At 37.5% G+C, this 13,765-nt stretch overlaps 1 protein-coding gene across 4 annotated transcripts in view; it reads right to left on the bottom strand.

The window, feature by feature from the left end:
* Positions 1-3,287: 3,287 nt before the first annotated feature.
* TENT4A (terminal nucleotidyltransferase 4A) overlaps positions 3,288-13,765 on the bottom strand; it is a 58,888-nt gene continuing 48,410 nt past the window's right edge. For 2 of the 4 annotated variants that reach the window (XM_050320273.1, XM_050320293.1), the window contains one exon: positions 3,288-5,531. In XM_050320273.1, coding sequence (XP_050176230.1) covers positions 5,352-5,531 — 180 coding nt within the window. In that variant the 3' untranslated portion in view covers positions 3,288-5,351. The remainder of the gene's footprint in view (positions 5,532-13,765) is intronic. The other 2 variants (XM_050320285.1, XM_050320301.1) reach the window with 1 other exon arrangement.

The following is a 13,765-nucleotide window of genomic DNA, read 5'->3' as shown; positions in this document are numbered from 1 at the left end:
AAGTTAGCCAGATGCATCCAATAGCAATCCTGAAGTCATGTATGTAGCCCATCAGAAGACTTAGTTTTTCTTCTCTGGAAACCAAGAGCAAAAAACAAGGAAATTTCTTACAAAGATTTTCTCAACAGAACATCCCCAAGGGGATTACTGCCAAAGTTTTCACTAATAAAAAGTGGCATTTTTAGCACAGAGGTTAAGGCCTTCCACTTTCACAGTTTAACCACAGTGTAACCACCACTTTCATCCTCTCACACAAATTCCTTTTATAGGAACTCCTAAACCCTGTTTGGTTTAGATTTAAAAATGAGTCACTGAGGCATTTATTTGGAAGCCATGTTTTAGTGAGTCTGTAAATCAAGCTACTGTTCAACTCCCCTAAGTTACCGAAGTAGGAAACAGCTTGCTGCACAGCTAAGAATTCACAGCAGAAGGTGCATAAGGGGAAAATAGCTGAGATCAGATGAAATGTCCTTTGCACCCACCCTAGCAGGAGAGGCAGTGGCACAAAGGTCATTAGCAGTAACACCACTGAAAATTTTCCTGATCACAAGCACAGATGTGTATATCAACAGTATCTGCTGCATATGGGCTCTTCCCTCCATTCATAATTTCTTTTTATGCTCAGGCAACAATCCCCCCAATAGAATAGGCTTATAAAAAAAGCCAGTGGCAGGAGAATCCTTAATTGATTTGAAACTGAAAAGCTGCTGTGCCATAGGCAACTCTACACCAAAACTTTTGCAGTAGCAAAACGCTGAGAAGGACTGCGTGACCAGAGCTTTAGGAAACAAGTTTTGCACATTTTGGGAACAGATATGTCCAACAAGAGTCATCCCTGTTATCCTTCAACTGAAACACAACTGCAGCCTGTGACCATGACTTTAGGCAATTATAACAGAAATACATAGCTGATCTTCTGGTAAGAATCCTTGGTTAAAAACCTTTTGTCCAATAGAATCTCTTGCAAGTTGTCCATAGGTTTCCTTAATTGATTTCCTACTGCCAAGAACAAATGGAGGACTTTTGTCATCCAAAATGCATTCCAGGACTAAAGCCCATGCGGTGTGCTGAAAAGAAATGGAGAAAAGATCAAACGAAATTTAATACAAGTTAATATCCTGGCTGAGATGAAAACCTAAGGCCACTTGAAGATGATTTTGGAAAAGGTCAGCTGCAAGAGCCTTCTGGCTGTGAACCTGAGGTTTAGTCATTCTGACACCATTTTTTGTTACAGAAAAATGAAACAACCACCTGTACTCGGTGGTTGTTTAATACTGGACCGAACATTGGGGTTTACGTACGAATCAACAGGACTAAAGCTTCTATCCAAGCTGGTTATTCACACACTCATACACTTACTCCCTCAAAGCACTACATTTTCTGGGGTCTCAGCTCCCTTCCAGGTAGTGAGGTTTGCTGCTGGTGTGTGAAGGTCAGGCAGGAAAAAAATCATGTCCCTCCATACCCTACAGGTACCCACAGCTACTAGTCCAAGGCACTATCAGTCAAGGTTCTGGGGCATCCTCTGGTATTTTTCTTCATACATCGTCCTGACCTACAAGATGTTTCTTCTCAGGCTTCTCTTCAAAGGTTACTTCCCAAATCCTTCTTTTTGGTACCACATGTGCTTTCCAAAACGCTTCCAACCCCAATCAAAACAGTCTAAGTGCACAAGACCAGCTACCTAATCAATGGCTCTATGTCTTGCAGTTGGAGAATTCAGGTCATAACTTTGTTTTAGTCCAGGTATTACTCAATTTATAACCAGACTATACTGGCAGTAGCCAGCAACTAGAAGGCTTCTTGTCCTTGAGAGCTCAGAAGCTGATACATTTACTTCTCCACACATATACAGTGAGTTAGTTCACAATTTAAGCTTTTCTTTTTACCTATAAACAATAAAGAGGTCACACTGCTTGGAGGTATGCTGTATTTCAACACTACTCTTTGACCAGTCTCGAGAGGCCATTCCTATGGAAATAACCACTGCTGAACCAGCAGCACTGTACCAGTATTCATCTTTCTATATTCTTACCCTGCTTTAGTGCTGGTAACGCCATCCCTGTGCAAAGTCCAATGCAACACCAGGACTGACATTTCTTGTAAACAGAGATAGACCACAACTGAGCTCTTTCTCCTTCTCCATTCAATTTCCAGTCTCTTCCTCTCACATCTAAAATCTATGGCTGGTTTTGGCTCTCAACAGTGTACAAAATAGTCAGTAGGGCTGGGAAACAGATCAAGTGGGTATCTCAGATTATTATCAGAGCACAAGTGTTCAAAGGAGAGTCCTAATGCATTAAAAGCAGACTACTAATAAGGATAAATAGATGGGAAGAATCTGTCGCAAGAATAAAGCAAAATCATTATCTGGACAGATAATGGGAAGAGAAGCCTAGGGAAACAGAAGCGACAAGACCAATGTTGCTACACTTAATCTTTGCGTTTGATGACATTATATATATCCCTCTGTCAGCCATGTCCCACTGGTGAACTGATGTTGACAGAAAAGAAGACAAAGAAAAAACAGGATGGCATACCTGGGATATGAGACTTCTTACTTATGACCTGGTATCCAGGAAGAGGCCAATAGTGGGGCCTGAAATCTAAACCACTACACCCAGCTACTACTGAGTTCTTATTATTTTCCCTTCCCACGATTTTTCTACTTTTCTCCAGCAGATACCCATTAAGACTTACCAAGTACCTCTCTGATTCATAATTCCTACATGGCTGTCTATTAAAAAAAAGTTCAGTTCCCTTTCTCAGAGTTCACAGATTTACACAAATTCCTTCCAAAGACTCATTTTTTAAATTTTCAATTACAGTCAGTTACTGGCATTTCGGTCCTCTCAGAGGGTTAACAGAACTCAACAACAACAACAAAAAGACACAACCAATCTTTGATGAGGCTGAAAACTAGACAAACATTTTGAAAGTAATATAGAAACTACAGGAAGAGACTTACAGTTAGATTTAAAGTTAAGGTATCCCAAAGGATCAGTCAGTTGATCTCCTCTTAAGAACACTGTTGGTAACTACCTCCAGCAACTTTGCTTTCTTACTATCAAGGGATCAAATCCACAACTACAAAAGCAACAGCCATGCTCATCACTCCCTCTAGAAACAGATAACCAATGTTTGAGGTTGCCCATCCACCTTCCAAGCTCATTCTGAAGGTGCTCAGTAGATGATCAAAGTGTACATCAAAGAATGGGATAAGGTCAAGTATTACTTCATCCATGAAATTCCTCCTCCCCCTCCCCAAAAAAAAAAGTACAGAAGAGTGACTGGTCTCCAAAGTTTATTAAAAATCAAAGAATAGAAAACTTTACATAAAAATATGTCGATTTTAGCTTCCACATAGTTGTCCACACAAAAAATTTAAACATTATTTTTTAAACCTGTAGCACATAACCACAGTGATAGCCAGGCCAATTTATTTGGTTCACCATGACTGAAGTGTTACATGATACCACTTTTCAAATGAGTTTTGCTTTAAAAATGGATGCTAGTATAAGACACCAACTAATGCCTCTGAAGGCTCTTTAATGTAGTTATGCTCAATATTGCTAGTGTGTGAAGACTAAGCAGTACAGGCTCATGTAACAGCCCTTAGATATTATTTATGAATCAGCTCACAATTTTTAGAACTTTATTTTTTTAATTGTGATGAGTCTGGAGCATTAAGACAAACTTTTTGCAAACAGATATGCACTACTCTACTTTGGAATGTTGCCCTCTCTCCCCTCAAGGACCTCCTTGTGTTCAACAGATTCAGTAATAACATGAACTACTTCTGCTTCAAAGGCATACAGCATATTAAAAAGCTTCATGCTTGACACCTCATTTCAATATTCAGATATCAGTTTTAAAACCTTCTATACTGTGTACAGATATAGATGTCTCGTTAACAGGATTCTTCAGCTTCCTCTGCTAGTGGACTTACATAACTTATCTGTAGTTTTCTGTATAGCTTAAGAACTCTCACTAAAAAAAAGGGAAGTCAGAGGGCATGAGATGTGACCTACTCCCAGGACAACTGTGGTGCTTTAAAAACTCAGGGTTAGGCAGGATGTACATTTTTAAAAAGTTAAAGACAGTGTTCGTCATGGCAATACACACTTGCATAGTATACCTGTATGCATCTGTAAGTTAAGTGCCAGCCACTCATTCTGTGTACAACACTGGGCTGTGCTCTCCTGCAACACATTAAAAGATACTTCTTGTAATGCTTAGAGCAGCTGAAGTACTTTTTATATATTTGCTCTTAACAGAACTAATGCATCTGCATACAGATTCCTTAATGGAATCAACATATTTCCTTTCTCCACATTCCTTAAGCCGGGTACCTCTGTTTAATAATGTTGTTTCAACCCAAACATTAACAGGTTACGTTATGAATATTCATCAAAGCATGTAGTTCACAGCTTTTTAATTTCATATCAGGACTTGAACCAACCTTTTTCCCATCCCTCTCACACGTTTTACTTCCGGTACTACAAATGCTGGATTTGTTGTCTATTTAAAGGAATAAAATTAAAACTCATTGGTCAGAGCAAGACGACTGATAGAGGCCAGACAATGAGCTAAAAAACACAGGGTCAAAATGCTTTGGAGCTTAATACCTTCTTAAAACTGTAAGCCAAATGGCACTTTCATTGTGAATCAAGAAGCCTCAAATATTACCAAATGTCATGTTTGTAACACTGCTCAGACAACCTGCCAAAACTATGAACCCAACTTAGATAATGCAACCTGGGAAAGGATCTGTAACTTAAAAAACCTCTTCCCCTTAAATATAACTTATGTGACAATATGAAATTAAGTTAAAAATTCCAAGTTATTGCACAAATCATACTTCCAATAGTTACAGAGCAAAAAATTCTGAACTTTGAAAGAAAAACAGGAGAGCAGCAAATTTACTTTTATGAATTCCCAGCTTGATTTGCTGCAATAAAAAAAAAAAAAAAATTCCAAGGGGCTGAAGTTTCCTTCACTTCCAAAATAAAAGAAAACAGAACCCACAAAGGAACAGATGTAGCCACAGCAAAAAAGCTACAGCATTTGTAAATGTCCTTGCAGTTCTATTGTCAGAGCTGCTTCGGCACTGAATGAACCACTGTGGGAAGGCAGAAAACAAACTTCCACATTTATAAGGCTTCACAGATAAGCACAACTACTTCTTGAAGATGGATTGAACCACCACACAAAGAAACATGCAAAGAAGTCAGCTGCAGATATTTGGCAACACCAATAAAACGATGTGCTGGACGCTGGTCTCCATCCCTCAAGTCGAGTGGCACTCACTCAGTTTGTCTGAACAGGGAAGGTCATTTTGGCATCTGCCATTATCTGCTCAGACTAATAGGCAAACTGTCTCTGTGTTTTTTTCTTCTCCATATATTACGATTGTACTGGTGGTGTCCTCGGTTACCAACTGGTTGTCTCATGCCTCCACTGCTGACGGGGCTGTAGCTGTTGCCCTGGTTATGATTTCCTTTCATGGAAAACTTCATTCCACTGTGCTGCTAAAAAAAAAAAAAAAAAAAAAAAAGGTACTCAGTTTAGGTATACAGACAACAAATGAAGCACACATTACCAGTTGTATTTCCTCAACACACAAATCACTTCCTTCGAATACTACTTGAAGCAACTGGTCTTTTTGTATTTGTCTAATTTTAGCTGTGCAAGTCCAATGGCACTAACAGCTTAATAAGTGTTTTCTGAAGTAAGTGTCCTGCAAATGAAATGGTGCAGATTCCAAAGCATCCTTAGAACCCTTGGATTTCAGTATGAAATACCCTCACTGTGCATCACCCTTACAAAACAAGAGAACTTCCACATTAAATACTAATTGTGTCAGATGCGTCTGTTTTAGAGGATCTGTGCATGAGGACGAGCACAGGAGACACTCAGTGAGACTTCCAGAAACATCATGGATACATGGAAGGGCCTTATCACATGAGCTGATGCATGCAAAGCACAAGTCTGCTCTACCCATAATCTCACTCAGAGACATGTAAACTAGGTACAGCATGTAAGGAGCTTGTAAATCCTACTGGTCTGATCATACACCTACCAAGACCCTGGATTGTACCTCACATGCAGACCAAGACAAAATAATTAAATGATCAGAAATACAGCATGACACTTTCTTTGTGGCAGCTCCAACACCCTCGAACAGAAACTGCCCAAAAGGTCTAGTAGCAGCCTGGGTTAATCTACCACACTATAAGGTACTATAGACATCTCTGTTGATCGCTTAATAACATACAGTAAGTTGGTTTAATGTGTACATACTTAAAATAGATACAAGAGTTTCAAAACACAAAGCTGAAACAGATTTCCTAAAAAACTGGTAACGTCAAAGCAACCTCCTTTCCTGACGTCTGACAGCAATTAACTTAAGACAGACAAGTGACTACCTCTAACAAAAGCTAACCAACCAGAAGTCGTTAAACAGGAACACAAAATAAACATTTGAGGCAACTACTTAGAATAGTAAAGTAGCTGCACATATTTCATAATCTGTATTTTCAAATAAGTTTAGAGTAGAAAGGAGAACTCCAAGCCATCATTACAACTGTGCGTACAAAACAAAACCAGTTATTGAAAGTACAATTCCATAAACAACATTTTACTGTCAAATTATAATTAGAAGAGACACTGAGGATCCAGAAAAACAACCTGCTGAAGATCAGTGTTGAGGAGTAACTACCATTAACTGCAGGGTGGCAAAAATCCCTTAAACTGTTTTTTAATTGGTACAGTGTGTGTTACATCAATCCAATCAACCTTCAATATGCAACTTCTAGACTACCAAGACAGGCATGCAAGTGGTACCCTCCGACTACCAATGGTAAAATAATTCAAGGACAAATAGAAGAAGGAAATACAAGTTGAGAATTTCTCATTGATAGGAGACACAACTTCCCAAACCTTATTTATTGACATATGTTGCAAAAATGTCTACTAGGAGCTATTTATGAAAGTCAACAACATGAAAATAATTTAGAATGTTTTATATTTTTGGCAAGTAGTTCTTCAAGCAAACACATCTTGTCCCAGTCTTCCATTAAGTATTTTAGTTCAGTAAGTGTACATCTGACTCAATTATACATAAGCATTTACTGTAAATGAGGTCAAAATACAGTAAAAGTAATCCTTTAACAGTTAAAACACTAAAAGCAGATAGTCATTAGTTACTTTCAACTATATGCTAAAAAATAGAGGAAAACTTTAGTTTTGCTACTGTACAACCAGAAGAAAACTTGGAACAAGGAGCATACAAATCATCAGCAAGCCTATCCACCCTCTTCAGCTGGAAATGTAAAAAATCAGAAAACTTCATCCTCCATTTGAGGATTCAGCAAAAAAATTGGAGGCAGAAAGGCAAGATCAGACATGCACCATGGCAAGTATGTGAATTAGACTATCTACCCATATTCAAAAGAAGTCATATCCCTCATTTGTTCAAAAGGTAAACAAACTTCCAAAGAACAACTAATGATTTAGCCAGAACATGAACTTTAACTAGTGATCAAGTTTTTGCATTGTATTTTTAGGTCACCAAGATAAAGACTGCCAAACCACCAGAGCAGAATCTGAATCCATCTATCTTATGACACATCAGCTGAGAGCAAGTGTGTAAGGAAGTTAGCTCAGGGACCTCTTCAGTCAGAGGTGATGCCTTTATGTTTACTAATTCTCAGCTGAATAGTATTTGCTAGTTTGCTCAGATTTTAGAAACCATAAGTGTTTAGCATCCTGTGTCTTGTTGCTATGGCATTTCACAGCTTAAATGAGTATCATATTTAATTTGAACCTACTGTCAGATGATTTTTCAGTTCTTGGAGTAATTAACTTCTTGTCATTCTGCTCTCTACATTTTTTCTTATACAGCTGATGACTAGAGACCTCCATCATACCTCCTCTTTTTCCTCTTCAGGTTGAAGAATTATTTTTTCTTGATGCAGAAGCAATTCCATGTATTTGACCACTATTAACATCCTTCCCTATTTTGCTTCCATTTGTATTTTAACTTTCCCCTGATGTAAGAGGCAAAATTAAACTCATTGTTCATGATGTATGTGGCAAAATTAAACTCATTGTTCATGATGTATGTACATGGATTTTTACACAATGTTTTAATTTCTATTCTTTGTTCTGAAACGTCTGAAGTTTGGCTTGACACTCCATTCTCAGTGGGAAATCAAGAGAGCATTATCAAAGCAGTGTTCTGCGAAAGTATAAAGATCTCATCTGCGCAAGAATCTGTCAGCCCAGGGTCTACCACTTTCTACAAAGTTTAAAGTATTTCCTGATGCATCACCTTGAAAGGTCCTTCTGCATCCCTTCTCAGCCATCCCTTAAGAAGCCAGAAAACTTTGCCACTGCCTTTCAGACATCAGGTAGCAAAACCTCCTGCAGGGCTTTCCCACTGAACTCCATTTACTACAAATATGGAATCCTTGTTCCTCATCTTCCAATTTGTTCATTGTTAACACATCATTCACTTAGCTGCTTTCAGGATCTTTGGTAAAAGAAATTTATTTCATGTCTTTTGGAAATCCCAAAAGGTTGTATAAAACACCTTTCTCTTGTGCACACAATTCTTCAGTTTAGAGATTTTGACTCCTTTGGATCTACTCCTCTTGATAGAATACTCTCCTCTCCCATCATAGGACAAACGATTCAACAACACAATGACAGACCTTAATTGGTTTTCAGCTGTGTTGAATAAGCTGCTAGATCTGGAAGGACAACTAACAAATTTGCATTTAAGCTAAGCCTGGGGGTGGGAGTGAGGTGAAATTCTGTATCATGTACCAGGTTAAAGTTTCCAGAAAAAAAAGAAAAAAAAATAAACAAATAGTCCAGACCTTAACAGAAAACAGAAAAAACTAAACACACACATCAAAAAGCCTCAAAAAACCCCTAAGGATGTTCCCAGCCTTTACTCCAGCCAACAGAAATCTGGTTGAAATGAAAATACCAAGTAATTATTTGCTAAGGAAACCAAAATGTTATTCTTAATTACAGGCAAATTTACTATACAAAGCTGCTGATATTCAGAGAGTGTCATTATTCAAAAAGAAAATTCATAGCCAAAAAGAAATCACCTAGTCTTTGAAATAACTTAAGTAACATAACAGAGCTGAAGTCTAAACATAAACAGGCTTCTGAACTGTTTTGGTCTTTAGGGTTTTTTGCCTGATAGCATCTCTAAGAAAAGCAGAGAAATACTGAGAAGATTGTACAGAGAAAAAAATGACAGAAGCAGAGAAATATAATCTCTTTTGAAGAGATTATATATAGTGCTCAAAAATAAATAGTAAGTACTTACAAAGCTAAAGGAAAGGCTTAGGAAAGGTAAAACAGTTTGGAAAGATCACTTATTTACTATTTTGTTGATAATACTACAGGATTACTGGCCAGAACTGAATCTGGTCTGCAGATGATCAGAAGTGTATATACCATATATCTCAAAATTGTTTCATCTGAAATACCATAGTATTCAGAACTACTTTAATGTACCATTAACATTTTAGTATCCCCTTAAATAACTTAACATGCATCCTTAAAATATTTCACAAAGTTATTTTCAGAATTTCTAATTTCTCCATTTTAAGCTTGTAAAAAAAAAAAAAGAGAAAAACAAACACCCCCCACCAAAAGCCAAAGCAAAACAAAAAAACCCCACAAAATAAAACCAAAACCAAACCCAAAACAAAACAAACAAACAACCCCACAAGATAAAGGACCCTTTTTCCAGGATTTATCTTTACTTTCCCACTTTCTGAACAAAACAACATCTCAAAATAGACTATAAAATTTAACTTCTTGTTCTTTATGAAATAAATTCATTGTTTTGCAGAGAAACAATGGACAAAGACAAAACTAACATTTTAGTCATAACTGCATGAGCAATAAGCCAAGTATTAGGCAATGGTCCAACCAAGCCTCATAACTTTATATTAGTTAACGGAATTCTACAACACATTTGCATCAGCTACTTGGGTGTACTCTTAATTGACAAGATTTATAAATGGTTTACATTGCTAAGCTGAAGTATAGCAAAAGTAAAATAAGTTCTTCCAGAAGTTGTTTAGTACTGGCAATCTGGAGAAATAAGGCCCAAAGCACTGCAAATATCAAAGACACTTCCCCTCTTTCCAGGACCTACTGGCTACTTTCAACTACAACTGACAAGATCTTGAGTCCTGAATAGATTTATAAAATGAGCCCAAACCCATTAAAAAGAGAAAACAGCATCTTATGGAGCCAACCATGAGAGAAGCAAAAAAGAAAAATCACAGAGGAGACTAGAAAGAGCTCAAAAGCAAGAAAAGTTTTAGATGTTATCTTCCAACACAAGAGAACTGGAAAAATTAAAGCCGTAAGGGAGCAGGTTTTATCAATCCTTCGTATCTAACTTCACTTTGTTACAGGCTACTGGTAGAGCTACCACATAACAGGAAGTATTTGGTTCTCTTCACCTTTCACAACAGGTTAGGCAATATTAGTATGACCACATCAAAGATAAATTAGAATTTCAGAGATCGGAGGACCTAGTCCCGAAATGACTGACAACAGAGACTGCCACCATCATCTCAGCAAACACTGAACCATGTTAAAGAAAGTAAAATGGTACGCAAAATAAATACCCTTTTTGATCTTGTCACCAGTCAAGTTTTAAAAGTGAGGGGTGAGAGTGAAAACAATGCTACCAGGAGACAGAACTCAAACGGCAACTTTGCTGATGTTGTGACATGGGCCATGAAGTGTTACCTGCATACTTGTCATTAAGGAGAACAAGAAATAATAGCTGTTTTAGCACAAAGCTGACAATTTCAGACCTTAAAAGACAAATCTTACCTCACTGAAACTACTCAACTTTTTTGTTCCAAATAAAAAAGCATCACAGTGAGCAAACCACTTTCCAGATGATGAGCTGATATCAATACAGTACATGTAAAAAACTGTGCAGACAAAATGAATATGTGATTATTCAAATCAATCTCAGTTCAGGAGCAAAAATCTGATTACAGTGACATTGGAAGATAAAAGAGTACTACACTAATGAAAAGAAGGTATGACTTCTACGTTTCAGTAAGTCTGTCATTTATGGTGAGTTTATGTTTCTAAGAAACTACTGTTTAGACTTTGTCTTTCCTGCAACTCAAAAACCACTTAGGAAGCAACCACCAAGGCGGTCAGAGACTTTCACACAGTCCTATAAACATCTAGACTGGATATTTATATGAAGACCTCTGGAATTCATTTAATTCAACATTCTGGTTGTAAGCAGAGTCATAATAGGTTATCCAGGGTCTGGTCAGGCTAAGTCAGTTTCCATACATGGAAGAATAACATTGCTTAAAGGCCATCCATATAAATATCAGACAAACTAAGATGAAAAATATCTTGAGTACTGTTTTCAGCTGAACAACCTCAAACTCAGATGCAGTTTTTCCTTTTCTCCTTTCTTTAAGAAAGGAAATAAAACATCACCCACTTCTCCTAGTTTTGCATGTATTAAATCAAGAAGCAAACAACATTCTGTCATACACAGAAGATAGGAGTCTGATGTTTAGAATCAAAACCATTTCTAAAGTAGACAGTAGTATACTCCCTCCTATGAAAATGCAGGGACACCAAGAAATTATTCCACCCTAAACGAGTGTGCTCTAGACAAAAAAATAAGAAAAACGTCATCTGATTGACTGACGAAACTTTCAGTACCTAAACAGCTTAAAAATGCCATTGAACAAATCAGGTCTTTTTTAAATTGAAGCTAACATACTAAAAACTCTGAAGTGCCACATTATACTACAGGAATTCAGCATATTTGTACATCTGGATAGTTGACGACACATTGATGGGCCTTCTCAAACATTTAGTAGAGTTCAGCACTGATGTGAATTAAAATGTGTCTTTACAAACCTTAACTGCTTGCACTTATCTAAAAGAAATACATTTTTGACTCAAGTCCCTGACCAATTTTGTTTTCAGTGCTGCTAACTTTTCAGTGATCATTTCAGAGATACTAGCAGGATCAGTACTACTAGTGAGACAAAGGAACAGCATTAACAATTGTTCTGGATAAAGAAACTCCGAAGCAAAAGTATTTTAGCCAGAGAAGTGCCTGTAAAGCACTATAAACAAGCAGTTTGAAGTTTAAGTGTCTGGGCTCACTAGGCAAACACAAAGAAACCTGAAAAACAAACTACTCCTGCAAATCTTTTATAAATTTTGACTGGTATTTCAGCACTGACATTAAGGTTTCATTTCTTAGTTGTTTCCCGTGCTTCCCAACTGAGCCAGTGCATGCTGCTATGAAATTTGCAACGAACACATTCCCAGACACTACTCATCTAAAGGGTCTTAGACACATCAGAAGCGAGTCAGTACAACAGAGGGACTGGTGCTTATTGGTTCTAGATTCTTTGGAAGCAAAAGACAACCCTTCAGGGAAAAAAGAAAAGCATCTTTAAAATTAAATTAGAGAGTTCTTCAGACCTAAGAAAAAGGAAGTTTCTTCTGCCTTCATTGGTGACCTAGCAACCAGCAATTTAGCATGAATTGAACTTAACTTGATCTCAAAGTAACAACAGGGAAAGTAGTCCTTTCCTCTCCATGGGAAGTTACCAGCAATTTCTGCCCCTCCATTCATCTGGACATGCATGTTAGTATCTGTTTTCCACGTATTTCCAGCAGGCAGCACTGCTTCATAAACTGTTCTGCTCTCCCAAGTGAAATTTCAAGCTGCTTTTCAGCAGAGTAGAAGAATGATTACCTTAGAAAAATGAGGGATGATGATCCTGAAAAGCACACAGACCTGTGCCAGGAGCTTAATCAGTCCCTGAACTACCTGGAAATTCTCCAATTAATTATGCAGTATGTAAACAAAATTGGTAATCACATCGAGCTTGTTGCAAAAAAGAAAATATTAGGAAGCTTTAACAGAAGGAGACTTGCCTAGAAGGCTGTAATTTGTTCAAAATACATTCAGTGCTCTTGACATTGGCACATCCTGCTTTTGAGAGTTGCACTCAACATCTAGGTACAGCTTTCCAAGCAGAACTGAGGTGGAGGAGGTTGCCAGGGAAAAAGCTGAATACACCACGTAGACAAATGAATCCCTTTCAAAACTTCTTGAAGAAACACTTGCTGTTAAGAAAAAAGGCTTGTACATGTTCGAATCCATCAGGAGAACGCTGAGCAAGTAGAATCTGCCCATTAAAAGTTATAAACTAGCATGGTCTTAGGTTTTATCAACTGCAAAAGGAAAGACATCAACCTAATCTAGAACAGTCATGGTCTAGAAGACACAAGTGAAAAAGTGACATTTGTACAATTCTGGGTAGAACGGCTTCAATATCCCACTTCTGACTCAGTCATAATCTTTACCAAAAGAACTGTAGATAGCAAGAAATTCTTCTGATTTAATGTGATTCTCAAAGGCACATCTTTGTCAAGCAAAAGCCACAGAAGAATTCCCACTTTTAAACATGTAAGTACTATACAAGCTACTAAAAGAACAGCTAATCATTGGAAAGGACAGCCAAGTAGCAGAAAGCCAAAAGAAGTGCTACAAAGCAATTGTTTTCCAAGATTCAAAATTCCAACAGAGATCCAAAATTCATACAACATGTTGCCTCTTCACAACTGACAAACATTCTGAACGCCAACTTGTTTTGTACTAACAACTGCATGCCTTTAAATTGGTTTTTATTTTTGTGTAATTTTGAAGCTAAAC

This window comes from Myiozetetes cayanensis, unplaced genomic scaffold (assembly GCF_022539395.1).
Source record: "Myiozetetes cayanensis isolate MyiCay16 unplaced genomic scaffold, myiCay2020 scf1, whole genome shotgun sequence".
Classification (NCBI taxonomy): Eukaryota; Metazoa; Chordata; class Aves; order Passeriformes; family Tyrannidae; genus Myiozetetes; species Myiozetetes cayanensis.
This window is presented reverse-complemented; position numbering and strand designations above follow the sequence as displayed.